At 59.7% G+C, this 11,665-nt stretch overlaps 1 protein-coding gene across 8 annotated transcripts; it reads left to right on the top strand.

The window, feature by feature from the left end:
- Nucleotides 1-1,300: 1,300 nt before the first annotated feature.
- On the top strand, nt 1,301-11,340 carry SEMA4C (semaphorin 4C). 8 transcript variants are annotated; one of them, XM_053925361.2, is made up of 16 exons: nt 1,301-1,665; nt 3,775-3,816; nt 3,990-4,142; nt 5,868-6,016; nt 6,360-6,422; nt 6,613-6,711; nt 6,801-6,897; nt 7,021-7,137; nt 7,230-7,381; nt 7,465-7,640; nt 7,935-8,079; nt 8,168-8,390; nt 8,521-8,633; nt 9,369-9,526; nt 9,615-9,685; nt 9,816-11,340. In XM_053925361.2, the coding sequence occupies exons 3-16, from the start codon at nt 4,034-4,036 to the stop codon at nt 10,646-10,648; spliced, it is 2,505 nt and encodes an 834-aa protein (XP_053781336.1). In that variant the 5' UTR covers nt 1,301-1,665; nt 3,775-3,816; nt 3,990-4,033; the 3' UTR covers nt 10,649-11,340. The 8 variants fall into 8 exon arrangements, with proteins under 8 accessions (XP_053781336.1, XP_045060713.2, XP_045060712.2 ...); XM_045204776.3 differs by lacking the exon at nt 1,301-1,665 and adding an exon at nt 1,951-2,095 and having other exon boundaries at nt 3,993-4,142; XM_045204775.3 differs by lacking the exon at nt 1,301-1,665 and adding an exon at nt 1,951-2,095.
- The last annotated feature ends 325 nt before the right edge of the window (nt 11,341-11,665 follow it).

Raw genomic sequence — 11,665 nt, 5'->3', positions numbered from 1 at the left:
AGTATGAATCATAAGCAAGTAGTCATGCAGGAAACTTTATCCCCTGACCACCCACCCATGGAAAAGGCCAGTACTGGAAATGAATAGAACCCAGCAGGAAATGGGCACAGGTGGAAAAGGGGTGTGGAGAGTTGCAGCCTTATCTTTGGGGAGCCTTTGGAAGGGAAGGGCTCCCTTGACTCTGTTACTAGAATACAGAAGCCTGCCTTGAGGTATGGAAGACTGTCCCTGCCAATGAAACCAAACCACCTTTTTAAACTTTCCACTGGGGCCATCTTGCAGGTGGAGCCAGGAGCTCAGGTCTCTGCCTGGTAACCCTTACACCTAGAGGGTGGGGCTGGGGGGCAGGGCTGGAAGGTGAGGAAAACCTGCAGGAAATGGAACTTTTGGGTCCCAAAAGTTGTCAGGATCCACTGTGACTTAGTGTAAAGATGGTGGGATTCCCAGGGCCTGATTTAACATTCTCACCTGTTAATATACATGTGAGTTCGAGCAGTTCTCTCTGAGACTCATTTTATCTACAAAATGAGAAAAATAATACCTAGTTTTGCAAAAGTGGTCTTGAGGGTGGAGCAAAAGAAAATGTAGCGGAGGCAGGTTGCAGAGTCTACAGCGCAGAACAAAGGTGAGGGGATCTGAGTATCAGGCCATCTTCACCTAAATAGACACTGGGTGCGACTTTACCAGGGTCACACTCTTCCTCTTCCTCTCTGTCTGTTGAGGTACAGAGCCTACTGCCCACCCCATGCTAATAGCTGGCTCACTCCCTATCTCCAGTATGTCTAAGACCACAGCTTTTTCTCTGGTGGAAAGGAGCTGGGAAATGTGTCTTTGGCCAACGCAGGAGAAGGGGCCTTTATTTGCACCAGCAAAAATCTAGTTGTTACTGAATCCAGACTGGGCTGCCTCCTCAGTTCTCTCTACCACTCTCTGGTCTCCGCTCTCAGATGCCAAGTCTTAACTCAGAACAAAAGCTTCTGTCCGGACTGATTTATAATCCAGATCTGCTGCACAGGGCCCTAAAGCTTTTCTCCCCTGCTGGGCTGCAGGCAACCACCCGAGCCTCGGTGCCTCGGAGCCTCGGAGCCTCGGGGCCTGTCTCTTCACCTCTGCCCTAGCCAGGAGGTGTAATCTGTCTCCGGGTGCTGGCCTCTGTGCACCTTTCCAGTTCAAAGACAGCCCAGCCAGAGCTACCAGTTACTTCTAGGAGCGGCTGTGGGCGGAGACTGGAGGTTCTGAAGGTCGTAGATCTCCCGCATAGCTGCCCTCAGCCCCTTTCATCCGAACATCGGGGCTCAGGTCGCTTGTTATTCAGCCTACCAGTGGCACCAGGAGTTATTCCCTGGGAGGAGGCTCTAGGCCCAAGGGATAGAAGGTGGCCACCGGGAGCTGGGCAAGGGGCACTGAGTGGTCCCTGCGCCCGCAGAGCGAAAAGCAAGGGCAGTGTCTCGGCTGACCGGGGTCTTCCTGGTTGGGGAGGCCCGTGCAGTCTCACAGGCGCCAGTGGGCGTTGGGGCCAAAAGGCAGACCACTCTGATCTGCCCTAAGAAGACGGGTTTCCCCTGCGCCCCTCTCTCGGACACTCACCCCAAGGCCCTTCAGCCCCTGCCCGAGCCCGGCCGCCCAGGCGGCGGTGGGCCTGAGGAGACACTTCGGAAAGGCCGGGTGAGTCCGCTTCCTCCTGACAATGCCCGGAGTCCCTACCCTGCCGCACCTCCCGGCGCGGTGGCGCATCCGCGACTCCCAGGAGCAGGACGGCAGGGCCGGGGCAGGGACCGGAGGTGGGGGGACTGGACCGCGGGGACTGAAGCCGGGGCTGGCGTGTCGCAGCCCCCTCCTAGGCTGGCTTTCGGGGCCCGCCCCCGGCCTCCGCTCCAACACCCGCCCGCCGGCTGACGTCAGGGGAGGGGCGGAGTAGCGGCGGTCAGAGAAAGAGCCGGCGCCCGCCGCGGTGGCGCGGGGAGCCCGAGCTCAGGGGCGCCGAGTCGGACTGAGGGGCGGTGGCGCAGGGGACGCGGAGGAGGCGGGCGGGGGCGGCCCCAGGTCGGAGTCGAACGTGAGGGCGGTGTCCAGACACTCCAGCCGTGAGGAGAGGGTGAGTGAGGCCAGAGCGGCGCGGAGTTGCAGCCGCGGGGCACCAGCGCGCCCCTTTGTCCCCCGACTCTGGCAGGGGCCGCTTTAGGCGCGAGGGACAGGGTCTGGGGGCGCAGGGAAGGTCGGGGGTGGGACAGTTGTCCGCCCAACATCCTTCCTGCGTCCCCGGCCGTGGCTCGTAGTGGGGCAAGCAGTGCCCGCAGCCAGGGGGTGCGGAGGCGCGGACTGGTCTGGGGAGAAGGGCTAAGAGGAGGGGTCCCTCGGGTTTTCGGGTCTGGGGCCTGGATCCTCTCCAGGCCCCAGAGCTGCCCCCAGCTCCCCCACCCCCGACGGAAAGTTTGGGGCGGGCTTGGACCGAGGCCGATGTTGTGGGATCGGATTTCCCCGCCGTGGCCCCCCGCCCGTTCCGCCCGGGAGGCGGGGTGTCCTGGGAAGCCAGCTCCCGTACTCAGCTGCCCTTTCCCCGGCTGGAGCTCTCGCCCAGAGACCCCTGTTCAGGGTGGGCAAGGGTGATGGGCTACTGCTGGGACCCCGTGCCCCTGCATTAAACCCGGGGTCGCCCCGATTTCCCCGCCCTGGGAGGAGTTGGAGGTGGGGGCACCGCTGTGCGCGCACGTCTGAGCGGGCGCATCCGAGCGCGCAGCGGAGTCCGACCCGGCCTGCGGTAAGGGGCAGAAGGAGGGGTAGGGGGTGTTGGCGGACTGATAGGGTAAGCCTGCCCCCAGTCCCCCGCCCTTCCCGCGTAGGGTCCTGGGCCGGCAGGGGGCGTCGGCAGGCCAGGCAGGCTCCGCCACGCTCCCAGTGCCGCCGCTTTGTTTGCATTCAAATCCCCGACCTGGGGGAGGGGAGAAGGGGGGGCCAGGTTTTGGTGGGGGGCCCTTTGTTTTGGGGTGGGCAGGTCCTCAGCTTCTGTGTCTCTGTGACCGGTCTTGGAGGCCTGGAGCGGCGAAAATGAACCCAGATGGCCTGGCCGGGCGGGAGGCGCGATCCCTGAGTGGGAAGGCTCCTCAGACCCTGTGTGGGGCCGCTCTGCGGTTTACTGGGAGTCCCCTCGTGCCACCCCCGCCGCCCAGGCCAGTCCCCCTCCCCGCCCCACCTGAGTGCGCCGCCGGGGGATTCCCGATCGGACTAACTCGGCTGGGGTCCCACTGCCCCCAGCCCGAGGGCCAGTGCCTCTCGGAGGCTGTTGGAGGAACGGAGGAGGCGCTGGTCACTTCCACGCCCATCCCATCCACTTCCTGCCTCCCTTCTTGGGCAACAAAGGGGCCTCGGGAAGCGGAGCCCTTTCATCCGCAGGCCTGCTTCAGCCCTTTTGGTGTAGAGCGGGGTTTCTGGCTCTGCCAGGCCATTGTCTGCGCTGGGGGAGGGGAGAGGCTGGGGCAGGATCCCCGCGCCTGATGCATCAAGTCCCCTCCCCCCCACTACATGCCCCCTCACACTGCTAAGGGGGTTCACCTCCCAGAATGGACTGGCTGGAGCTCCAGTAGGGTCAAGTCCTTGCTTCCAGAGGTTATTTTAAGAAATCATCGAATCTGTCAGGCCTGAGTGTGGGGGAGGGGTCCCCTTTTTATTTTCTTAAATAACTTCCTGTTGAGGAGAGGGATTGGGGGAGGGACTGGAGGCCAGAGAAGGTGTCTTGGAGTGTCCACTCCCCCAGCTAACTCAGCTCCTCCCCTTCAGGGAGATTCCATGGTCCTTTGGAGGAGCAGGGGCTGAGGCCAGGTATGAGGGGACTCTATCTCTGCTCCAAGGATGGGGCAAGGGGGCTTGAGGGGCTCCTGGGGAGGCCTGCTGAGGTCTTCTGTCCTGTCATTGCCTCCTGGCGTGGGCCTGTGTGGGCCCCCTTTTGGTCTGTTTGCTCTGGCTGCTATTCTGACCCTCTTCTTTTTCCCCAGCAGGGCAGCTGGCCTGGAGCTTAGAGCCGGCGCGGGTGTGTGCCATGGCCCCGCACTGGGCTGTCTGGCTGCTGGCAGTGGGGCTGTGGGGCCTGGGCATTGGGGCTGAGGTGTGGTGGAACCTGGTGCCCCGGAAGACAGTATCTTCTGGGGGTGAGTGTCTGAAGTCCGAGGAAACATATACCACTTTGGGGAGAGGGGCCAGGAGGGGCTTCTGGGGGAAGAGAGATGGCTAAGGAGTTGCCCCTTAGAATGGGCCAGCTTTATTCTGCTGTCAGTCAGGCTCAAGGCTCCCCAATGCCTGTGACCCTGCTTTCTAAGAAGTGTGACTGAGTGACCCCAGGGACTTCGAACTGGTAGTCCAGCTCAGGACCTGGGCTATCCCCTGCCTCTGATGCTTAGGATCAGGCAGCCCCCGGTTATGCAAGGGAGAGGGACCATTCTGCACCACTCCCCCCATGCCTCACTCCTGAAATTGTTCCTGAGAGTCTGGTGAGAGAAACCAGAGCCATCATAAGCATAAAGTCGAGGGTGCCCCCTCCCACCAAATCTTTCCAGCTCTCTGCCCCTAGGAGCCTCCTTATCAACTTTAATACACCCCTCTACTGCCCTGATACCCTTGCCATCTGGTGGCCCTAGGTGGGTATGTATGTGCAGGGGCTCATGGGGAGGACAATGGACCTTACAACCCTCACTGTTCACACACACACACACACACACACCTGTATGAAGAGGTGATGTCAGGTGTTTGTATCATCTCTGCACTCTGGGGACCTGGGATGAGCTCACCTCCACAGGCTGTACTCGGGTGCTAATGAAGCACTCACTCCCTTACCAGCCTGTGTCTGGGCCCACCTTTGGCTCCAAAGACTACGTTGATTTAGCAGCTATTTTGGGAGTCAACATAGGGATCCTGCAACTATATGAGTGTTGCGGTGCCCTCCGTGGTGAATGGCAATGAGGCTTCCCAGCCCCCTGGCTTCAGCGCCATCCCTGGCCCCAGCCTTCATTTTCCCCTACCATCCCTGCTTGTACCAGTGGCCAGCTGTGCTGGTGTCTCTGGCAGCCTGGATTTTTGGGGGTGGAGTGGAGCTCTCACAACTTCTGTATGTCCTGCCCTGCTGGGTCAGGGGCCAGGGTCTGGCTGGATTGTGATGTGGACAGCTGGCAGCAGAGCGTAGAAAGAAGAGACAATGAAGGAAGCTGGGAAGGAAAAGTGCTCAGCTCTGCAGCCAGAGTTGCTGCTGGCCCTGAGAGTCAGAGCCATACGTCTGATGGCTTCCTCCGGCCGGAAGCTGTGGCTGAGATGTCCTTCCTTCCTTCCTTCCTTCCTTCTCACAGCTCAGATTTGCCCCTCCCAGGCTGGGAAGGCCTAGGAGGCCCGTAGGAGCTGTCAGCCAGGCAGCGATTCAGCAACTGCCCTTTATTGCCAGTCAGGGGGCTGGGCTGCATTGCTTGTGGGGTGCTATCCCTGGTGTGGGGAACAAGGATGGTTAGGCCCAGGAGACCATTGTATATAGCAGTGATTTTCAACCTTTTTCATCTTACGCCACACAAACTAATTACTGAAATTCTGTGGCACACCATAAAATATATTTTTTGCTGATCTGTCAAAAAAAATAGGTATACTTTTGATTCATTCACACTGGACGGCTATTGTTGGCTGTTGTCATTTTTTCATTTGACAATCTAAGGGAGAAGAAGTCAGTGCTCCTGACTACATAGTCAGGTATTGCATGTTTTAAAAATTCCTGTGGCACAGTGGTGGAAAATCTCTGGTATAGAGGAAGGCTGATTCAGAGTTGGGGGGTGGGTACCTAGAGCTCTAGTAAGGCCTGCCCATCCACAGCCATGCTCACTTCCATCTTGTCCCTGCAGAGCTGGCCACAGTGGTGCGGCGGTTCTCCCAAACGGGCATTCAGGACTTTCTGACGCTGACCCTGACTGAGCAGACCGGGCTCCTGTACGTGGGGGCCCGGGAGGCCTTGTTTGCCTTCAGCGTGGAGGCTCTGGAGCTGCAAGGAGTGGTGAGAGGTGGGGGAGCGGGAGGCACACAGGCGGGTGACCTCAGGGGCTTCTCTGGGTCAGGCTGCTGCTCAGCCAGGCTGGCCCACCCCACATCCTCCCCCGTGGGCGTCTTGCTGGGTCTGCAAGGCAGCCTTTGGTAGAGGGCAAGAGTTGCCTTCCCATCTGCAGCACTTACTGGGTTCTGCTGCTGTGGGGGGGTGTTTGGGGCCTATGTCCTCTACTGAAATAAGATCCCAGGGAGTGGGGACCATGTACTATCACTTGGTGTCTTCATGTGGCTGCCATATGCCATGCTAAGTCTGTACCTATGATGTTGCTGATGTACCCCCTCCTTGTCCCCAGATCTCATGGGAGGCGCCTGTGGAGAAGAAGACCGAATGCATCCAGAAAGGAAAGAATAACCGGGTGGGTGCTTGGACAAATGCAGAGGGGTGGGGGTGGGCAGGACCCTCTGCTTCCCCCTGGCTGGGCGTCATGGCTCACACTTTCTGCCTGGGACTCCCTTTGTCCCAGTACTGGTCTGGGACCTGGTCTTGGTCCCTGTGACCCCATTCTCAGGCTCTCGTCTTTTAACTGAATCCATTTCTCTCCCCAGACGGAGTGTTTCAACTTCATCCGTTTCCTACAGCCGTATAACGCATCCCACCTGTACGTGTGTGGCACCTATGCCTTCCAGCCCAAGTGCACCTACATCGTGAGTGCTGCGCTCTCCCTTTGCCCTCCTTGCACTGCTCTGGGTGCCGGGCCTTCTGCATCTCACTCTACGTATCTTCATTGTCCCAGGACATAGTCACCTTCACCTTGGAGCGTGGAGCCTTTGAGGATGGGAAGGGGAGGTGCCCCTATGACCCAGCGAAGGGCCACGCTGGCCTCCTTGTGGGTGAGTGGCCTGCCCTGCTATAGGCTGGGTTATGCCCCTAGGACTCGTTCCCATCTGGGGGTACGTGGCCTGAGTGTAGTACCTTCACTTCTCTCTGGCCTGGCTGACCCTGTTTCTCCGCAGACGGCGAGCTATACTCGGCTACGCTCAACAACTTCCTGGGCACAGAGCCCGTTATCCTGCGTAACATGGGACCTCACCACCCGGTGAAGACAGAGTACCTGGCATTCTGGCTCAACGGTGAGCCCCGAGGAGCTGGCATGGGGACTGGGAGAGCTTTGGGGGAGAAGGCTACCACTAGGGCCTCGCTAAGCCTCTTCCCCTTCCCTTAGAACCTCATTTTGTTGGCTCTGCCTATGTCCCGGAGAGCGTGGGGAGCTTCACGGGGGACGACGACAAGGTGTACTTCTTCTTCAGTGAGCGGGCATTGGAGTATGACTGCTACATGGAGCAGGTGGTGGCCCGCGTGGCCCGAGTCTGCAAGGTACAGCAGTCTGGGGTGGTGGGCACTGGGGTCCCTGCTGCCTGCTCAGGGCTGACTGCCAGTGTCCCTTTGTCATCTGCCAGGGAGACATGGGGGGTGCACGGACCCTGCAGAAGAAGTGGACCACCTTCCTGAAGGCACAGCTGGTGTGCTCAGCCCCCAGTCGCCACCTCTACCTCAACCAGCTGCAGGCCCTGCACACCCTGCAGGACGCCTCCTGGCACAACACCACCTTCTTTGCGGTGTTTCGGGCACGATGGTGAGCTGGCCAGGAGTCCTTGTGGGTGGGAAGAAGCAGGTCTTCAGGTTAGGGGTGGTTTACGGTACAGGCCTCTGGGCAAGTCCAGCTGGCCTTCCCAAGTTTTCTGGAAGCCAGGGAGGATGTTGGCGGGAGATGGGCCAGTGCGCTGCCCTGACAGCACACGACAGCCGACTTCACGTTGTGTGTGCCCATAACCGCTTTGTGCCGGGCCCTGCCTTCCCCCGCTTGTCCTGAGCTGGGGTAAAGTGGGCCCCAACCCTGACCCTTGGGGTCCCTCCCTTGCTGTGACAGGGGCGATGTGGACCTGTCGGCCATCTGCGAGTACCAATTGGGAGAGATCCAGAAGGTGTTCGAGGGTCCCTACAAGGAGTACCGCGAGCAGTCCCAGAAGTGGGGTCTCTATACTGACCCCATACCCAGCCCACGGCCGGGTGCGGTGAGTTGTCCAGGGAGGGGCGTGCTGCTGCCCTCACCCCAGTGCCGTTCCCATGGGCTGACCATTCTTCCCCAACCTCCACCCCCAGTGCATCAACAATTGGCACCGGCACCATGGCTACAGCAGTTCTCTGGAGTTGCCCGACAACACCCTCAACTTCATCAAGAAACACCCGCTGATGGAAGAGAAGGTGTGGCCTCGCTGGGGCCGGCCCCTGCTTGTAAAGAAGGACACCAACTTCACTCACCTGGTGGCGGACCGGGTCATGGGGCTTGATGGAGCCTCCTATACAGTGCTGTTCATTGGCACAGGTGGGCACGCGGGCACACGGGCCTGGCTGCCAAGGGCTGGCTGAAGGCCTCTGTGTCAGATAGGGTGATCTGGGGATGCCCCGGGGCCTTTGTGCCCTCCTTGATATCTGTCCTTCCCCCTCCCTCCCAGGAGATGGCTGGCTGCTTAAGGCTGTGAGCCTGGGGCCCTGGGTCCACCTGATCGAGGAGCTGCAGGTGTTTGACCAGGAGCCCATGAAAAGCCTGGTCCTATCCCGGAGCAAGGTAGTAACCAGGCCCCACCGGCAGCTGTTCCTCCACCTTCCCTAGTCCTGTGTGTGGCTCCTTCAGGGCTGGGGAGGCGCTCGAGGACACCTCACTTAGCTTGGGACAAGTTCCAGGAAATCAGAGTCCTAATGGATCTTGCGCTCTGTAGGCCTTGTATACAGCCAGACCCCTGCGTGGTTGCGTTGCCCCCCGCATCCCCGACCCCCATACCTTTCCACTTCCCTGAGTGCTGCAGGCATCTTACCTTTTTCTGGCCTGTTGTGACACCCTGAACTTCCATGAGCTCGCCTTTTACCACCTATTGTGGCTTAAATTGTTCCCCAGAATTTGGAATAATGGCAGATTGGCAATCACCTTCCAAATAGGAAAACAGCTTATGCTATGCTGGTACTATTTTGAGGGCTTGGTGGGCCTCACAGAAAACATACTTCCCGCGCTGTTTATACTGTGCTGGAGCTGTGTGTGGGTGTGAGTACCTGTGTGTGTGTCTACACTCAGCCCCACAGGACTGCTGTTCCTCTCCAATAAGGTCGTCTCCAAGGTGCTTAGGATGGCACCTGGCTTGTAGAAAGCCCTCCACGGGGTCTTTGGTGCTTGTATTTCCATCCTTGCTTCTCCCTTCTTTTGGCCTCTTTTGCCATGTGCTGCCCCCCAGCAGTCCCACCCATGAAAGACACTGCCCAGGCTGTGTCTAGGCCTGGCTGACCCTACTATGCCCACTGCTTCTTGCAGAGGCTGCTATTTGCGGGTTCCCGCTCGCAGCTGGTTCAGCTGCCCCTGGCCGACTGTGTGAAGTACCGCTCCTGTGCAGACTGCATCCTCGCTCGGGACCCCTACTGTGGCTGGAGCGTCAATACCAGCCGCTGTGTGGCTGTGGGTGGCCACTCTGGGTAAGCAGGGCTCTGGTCCTGTTGGGACCAGGAGGGGAAGGCCGGTGGTTGGAGTGGGGATGCTGACGGACCCTGCCTCCCCAACCAGATCCCTGCTGATCCAGCAAGTGACAGTCTCAGACACCTCGGGCATCTGTAATTTCCGTGGCAGTAAGAAAGGTGAGTTAGTTGTCTTCTGTCCTCCTCCCAGTGGGATGGGCCCTGGGCCAGAGCTGGGGTGTCTGTACCTCCCCTTGGCCCTGGGTTTCCTGCACTAACTCTGGACCTTCTCCTTTCCTGGCCGTTGCAGTCAGGCTCACGCCCAAAAACATCACAGTGGTGGCGGGCACGGACCTGGTACTGCCCTGCCGCCTGTCTTCTAACCTCGCCCATGCCCGGTGGACCTTTGGGGGCCGGGACCTGCCTGCGGAACAGCCTGGCTCTTTCCTCTATGATGCTCGACTACAGGCCCTCGTCGTGATGGCTGCCCAGCCCCGCCACGCCGGGGCCTACCACTGCTTTTCAGAGGAGCAGGGGGCACGGCTGGCTGCTGAAGGCTACCTGGTTGCTGTGGTGGCAGGCCCTTCATTGACCCTGGAGGCCCGGGCACCCCTGGAAAACCTAGGGCTGGTGTGGCTGGCTGTGGTGGCCTTGGGGGCCGTGTGCCTGGTGCTGCTGCTGCTTGTTTTGTCACTGCGTCGTCGGCTGAGGGAGGAGCTGGAGAAAGGAGCCAAGGCGGCAGAGAGGACCCTGGTGTACCCTCTGGAGCTTCCCAAGGAACCCACCAGCCCCCCCTTCCGCCCTGGTCCCGAGACCGACGAGAAACTCTGGGACCCTGTTGGCTACTACTACTCAGATGGCTCCCTCAAGATTGTGCCTGGACATGCTCGGTGCCAGCCTGGGACTGGGCCGCCTTCCCCACCTCCTGGCATCCCTGGCCAGCCCCTGCCATCCCCAACTCGGCTTCACCTGGGGGGTGGGCGGAACTCAAATGCCAATGGTTATGTGCGCTTACAGCTAGGTGGGGAGGACCATGGTGAGGGGCTTGGGCACCCCCTGCCTGAGCTGGCAGACGAACTAAGGCGTAAACTACATCAGCGCCAGCCCCTGCCAGACTCCAACCCCGAGGAGTCCTCGGTATGAGGGAGCCCCACCACGTCGGTGGGGCAGCCTGGGAGCTGTGGCTCCTACTTTTGCACAGGCACCAGCTACCTCAGGGACATGGCGCGGGCACCTGCTCTACTGGGACAGACGCTGCCCAGCACCCGCCCGCCCATGAGGACCTGCTCCGCTCAGCACGGGCACTGCCACTTGGTGTGGCTCACCAAGGCACCAGCCGCCCAGAAGGCGTCTTCCTCCTCTCTGTGAGGGGCTGTGAATCACAGATATATGGGACCCCAGCAGCCAAAACTTCAAGGCAGAAGTTGGAGATATGGGTGTGTTTGTGTATGTGTGTGTGCACATGGGTGTGTTGGTGTGACACAGTCTTCCTGTTTCTGTGGAGTCTTCCCTTGGCCTGGGGTCCTCCTGGTGAGTCATTGGAGCTATGAAGGGGAAGGGGTCGATCACTTTGCTTCTCTTACCCCCAGCTGTCCCCAGGGAGGGGCAGGGATGTACATATGGGGGTGGGCTGGGCAGGGTGCTGCACCCCTGGGGGAGTACAGGGCTCTGGGGTGGGCCTAGTCCTGCTCCTAGGGTTGTGAAAGTTTTCAGGGTTCTGGGGAGGGAGTGGAACCTCCTGTGTGTTTGGGGGTAAGGGGGGAGGGGCCTCCCACTTGGCCCTGGGGTTCAGTGATATTTTATACTTGGCCTCCTTCGCAGGGCTGGGAGAGGTGTGGGGGAGGGGAGAGAGGGTGGGCATGCTACAGAAACGGCATAACCTCTCCCAGCCCTGGAGGAGGGCTTCTGACTGTAACTTATTGTGTCCCCACGTATTTATTTGTTGTAAATATTTGAATATTTTTATATTGACAAATAAAAGGGAGAAAGTAAAAGTGATTGGGATGAGACGTTTGGGCTAAAACCTGGGTCTCAAGAGGGAAGGCTCCCTGTGGGCTGAGTCAGGCTGGACCACCCCACCTCCCCATAGTGGTGGGGCAGCCTCCCTTCTGTGGGAGGGGGACAGCCCAGGCTCCAGTGATTTCCCACAGTGCTGGCTGT

Source organism: Desmodus rotundus, chromosome 5 (genome assembly GCF_022682495.2).
Source record: "Desmodus rotundus isolate HL8 chromosome 5, HLdesRot8A.1, whole genome shotgun sequence".
Taxonomy (NCBI): domain Eukaryota; kingdom Metazoa; phylum Chordata; class Mammalia; order Chiroptera; family Phyllostomidae; genus Desmodus; species Desmodus rotundus.
The sequence above is the reverse complement of the archived record's forward strand: the minus strand, read 5'-3'. Positions and strand labels throughout refer to the sequence as shown.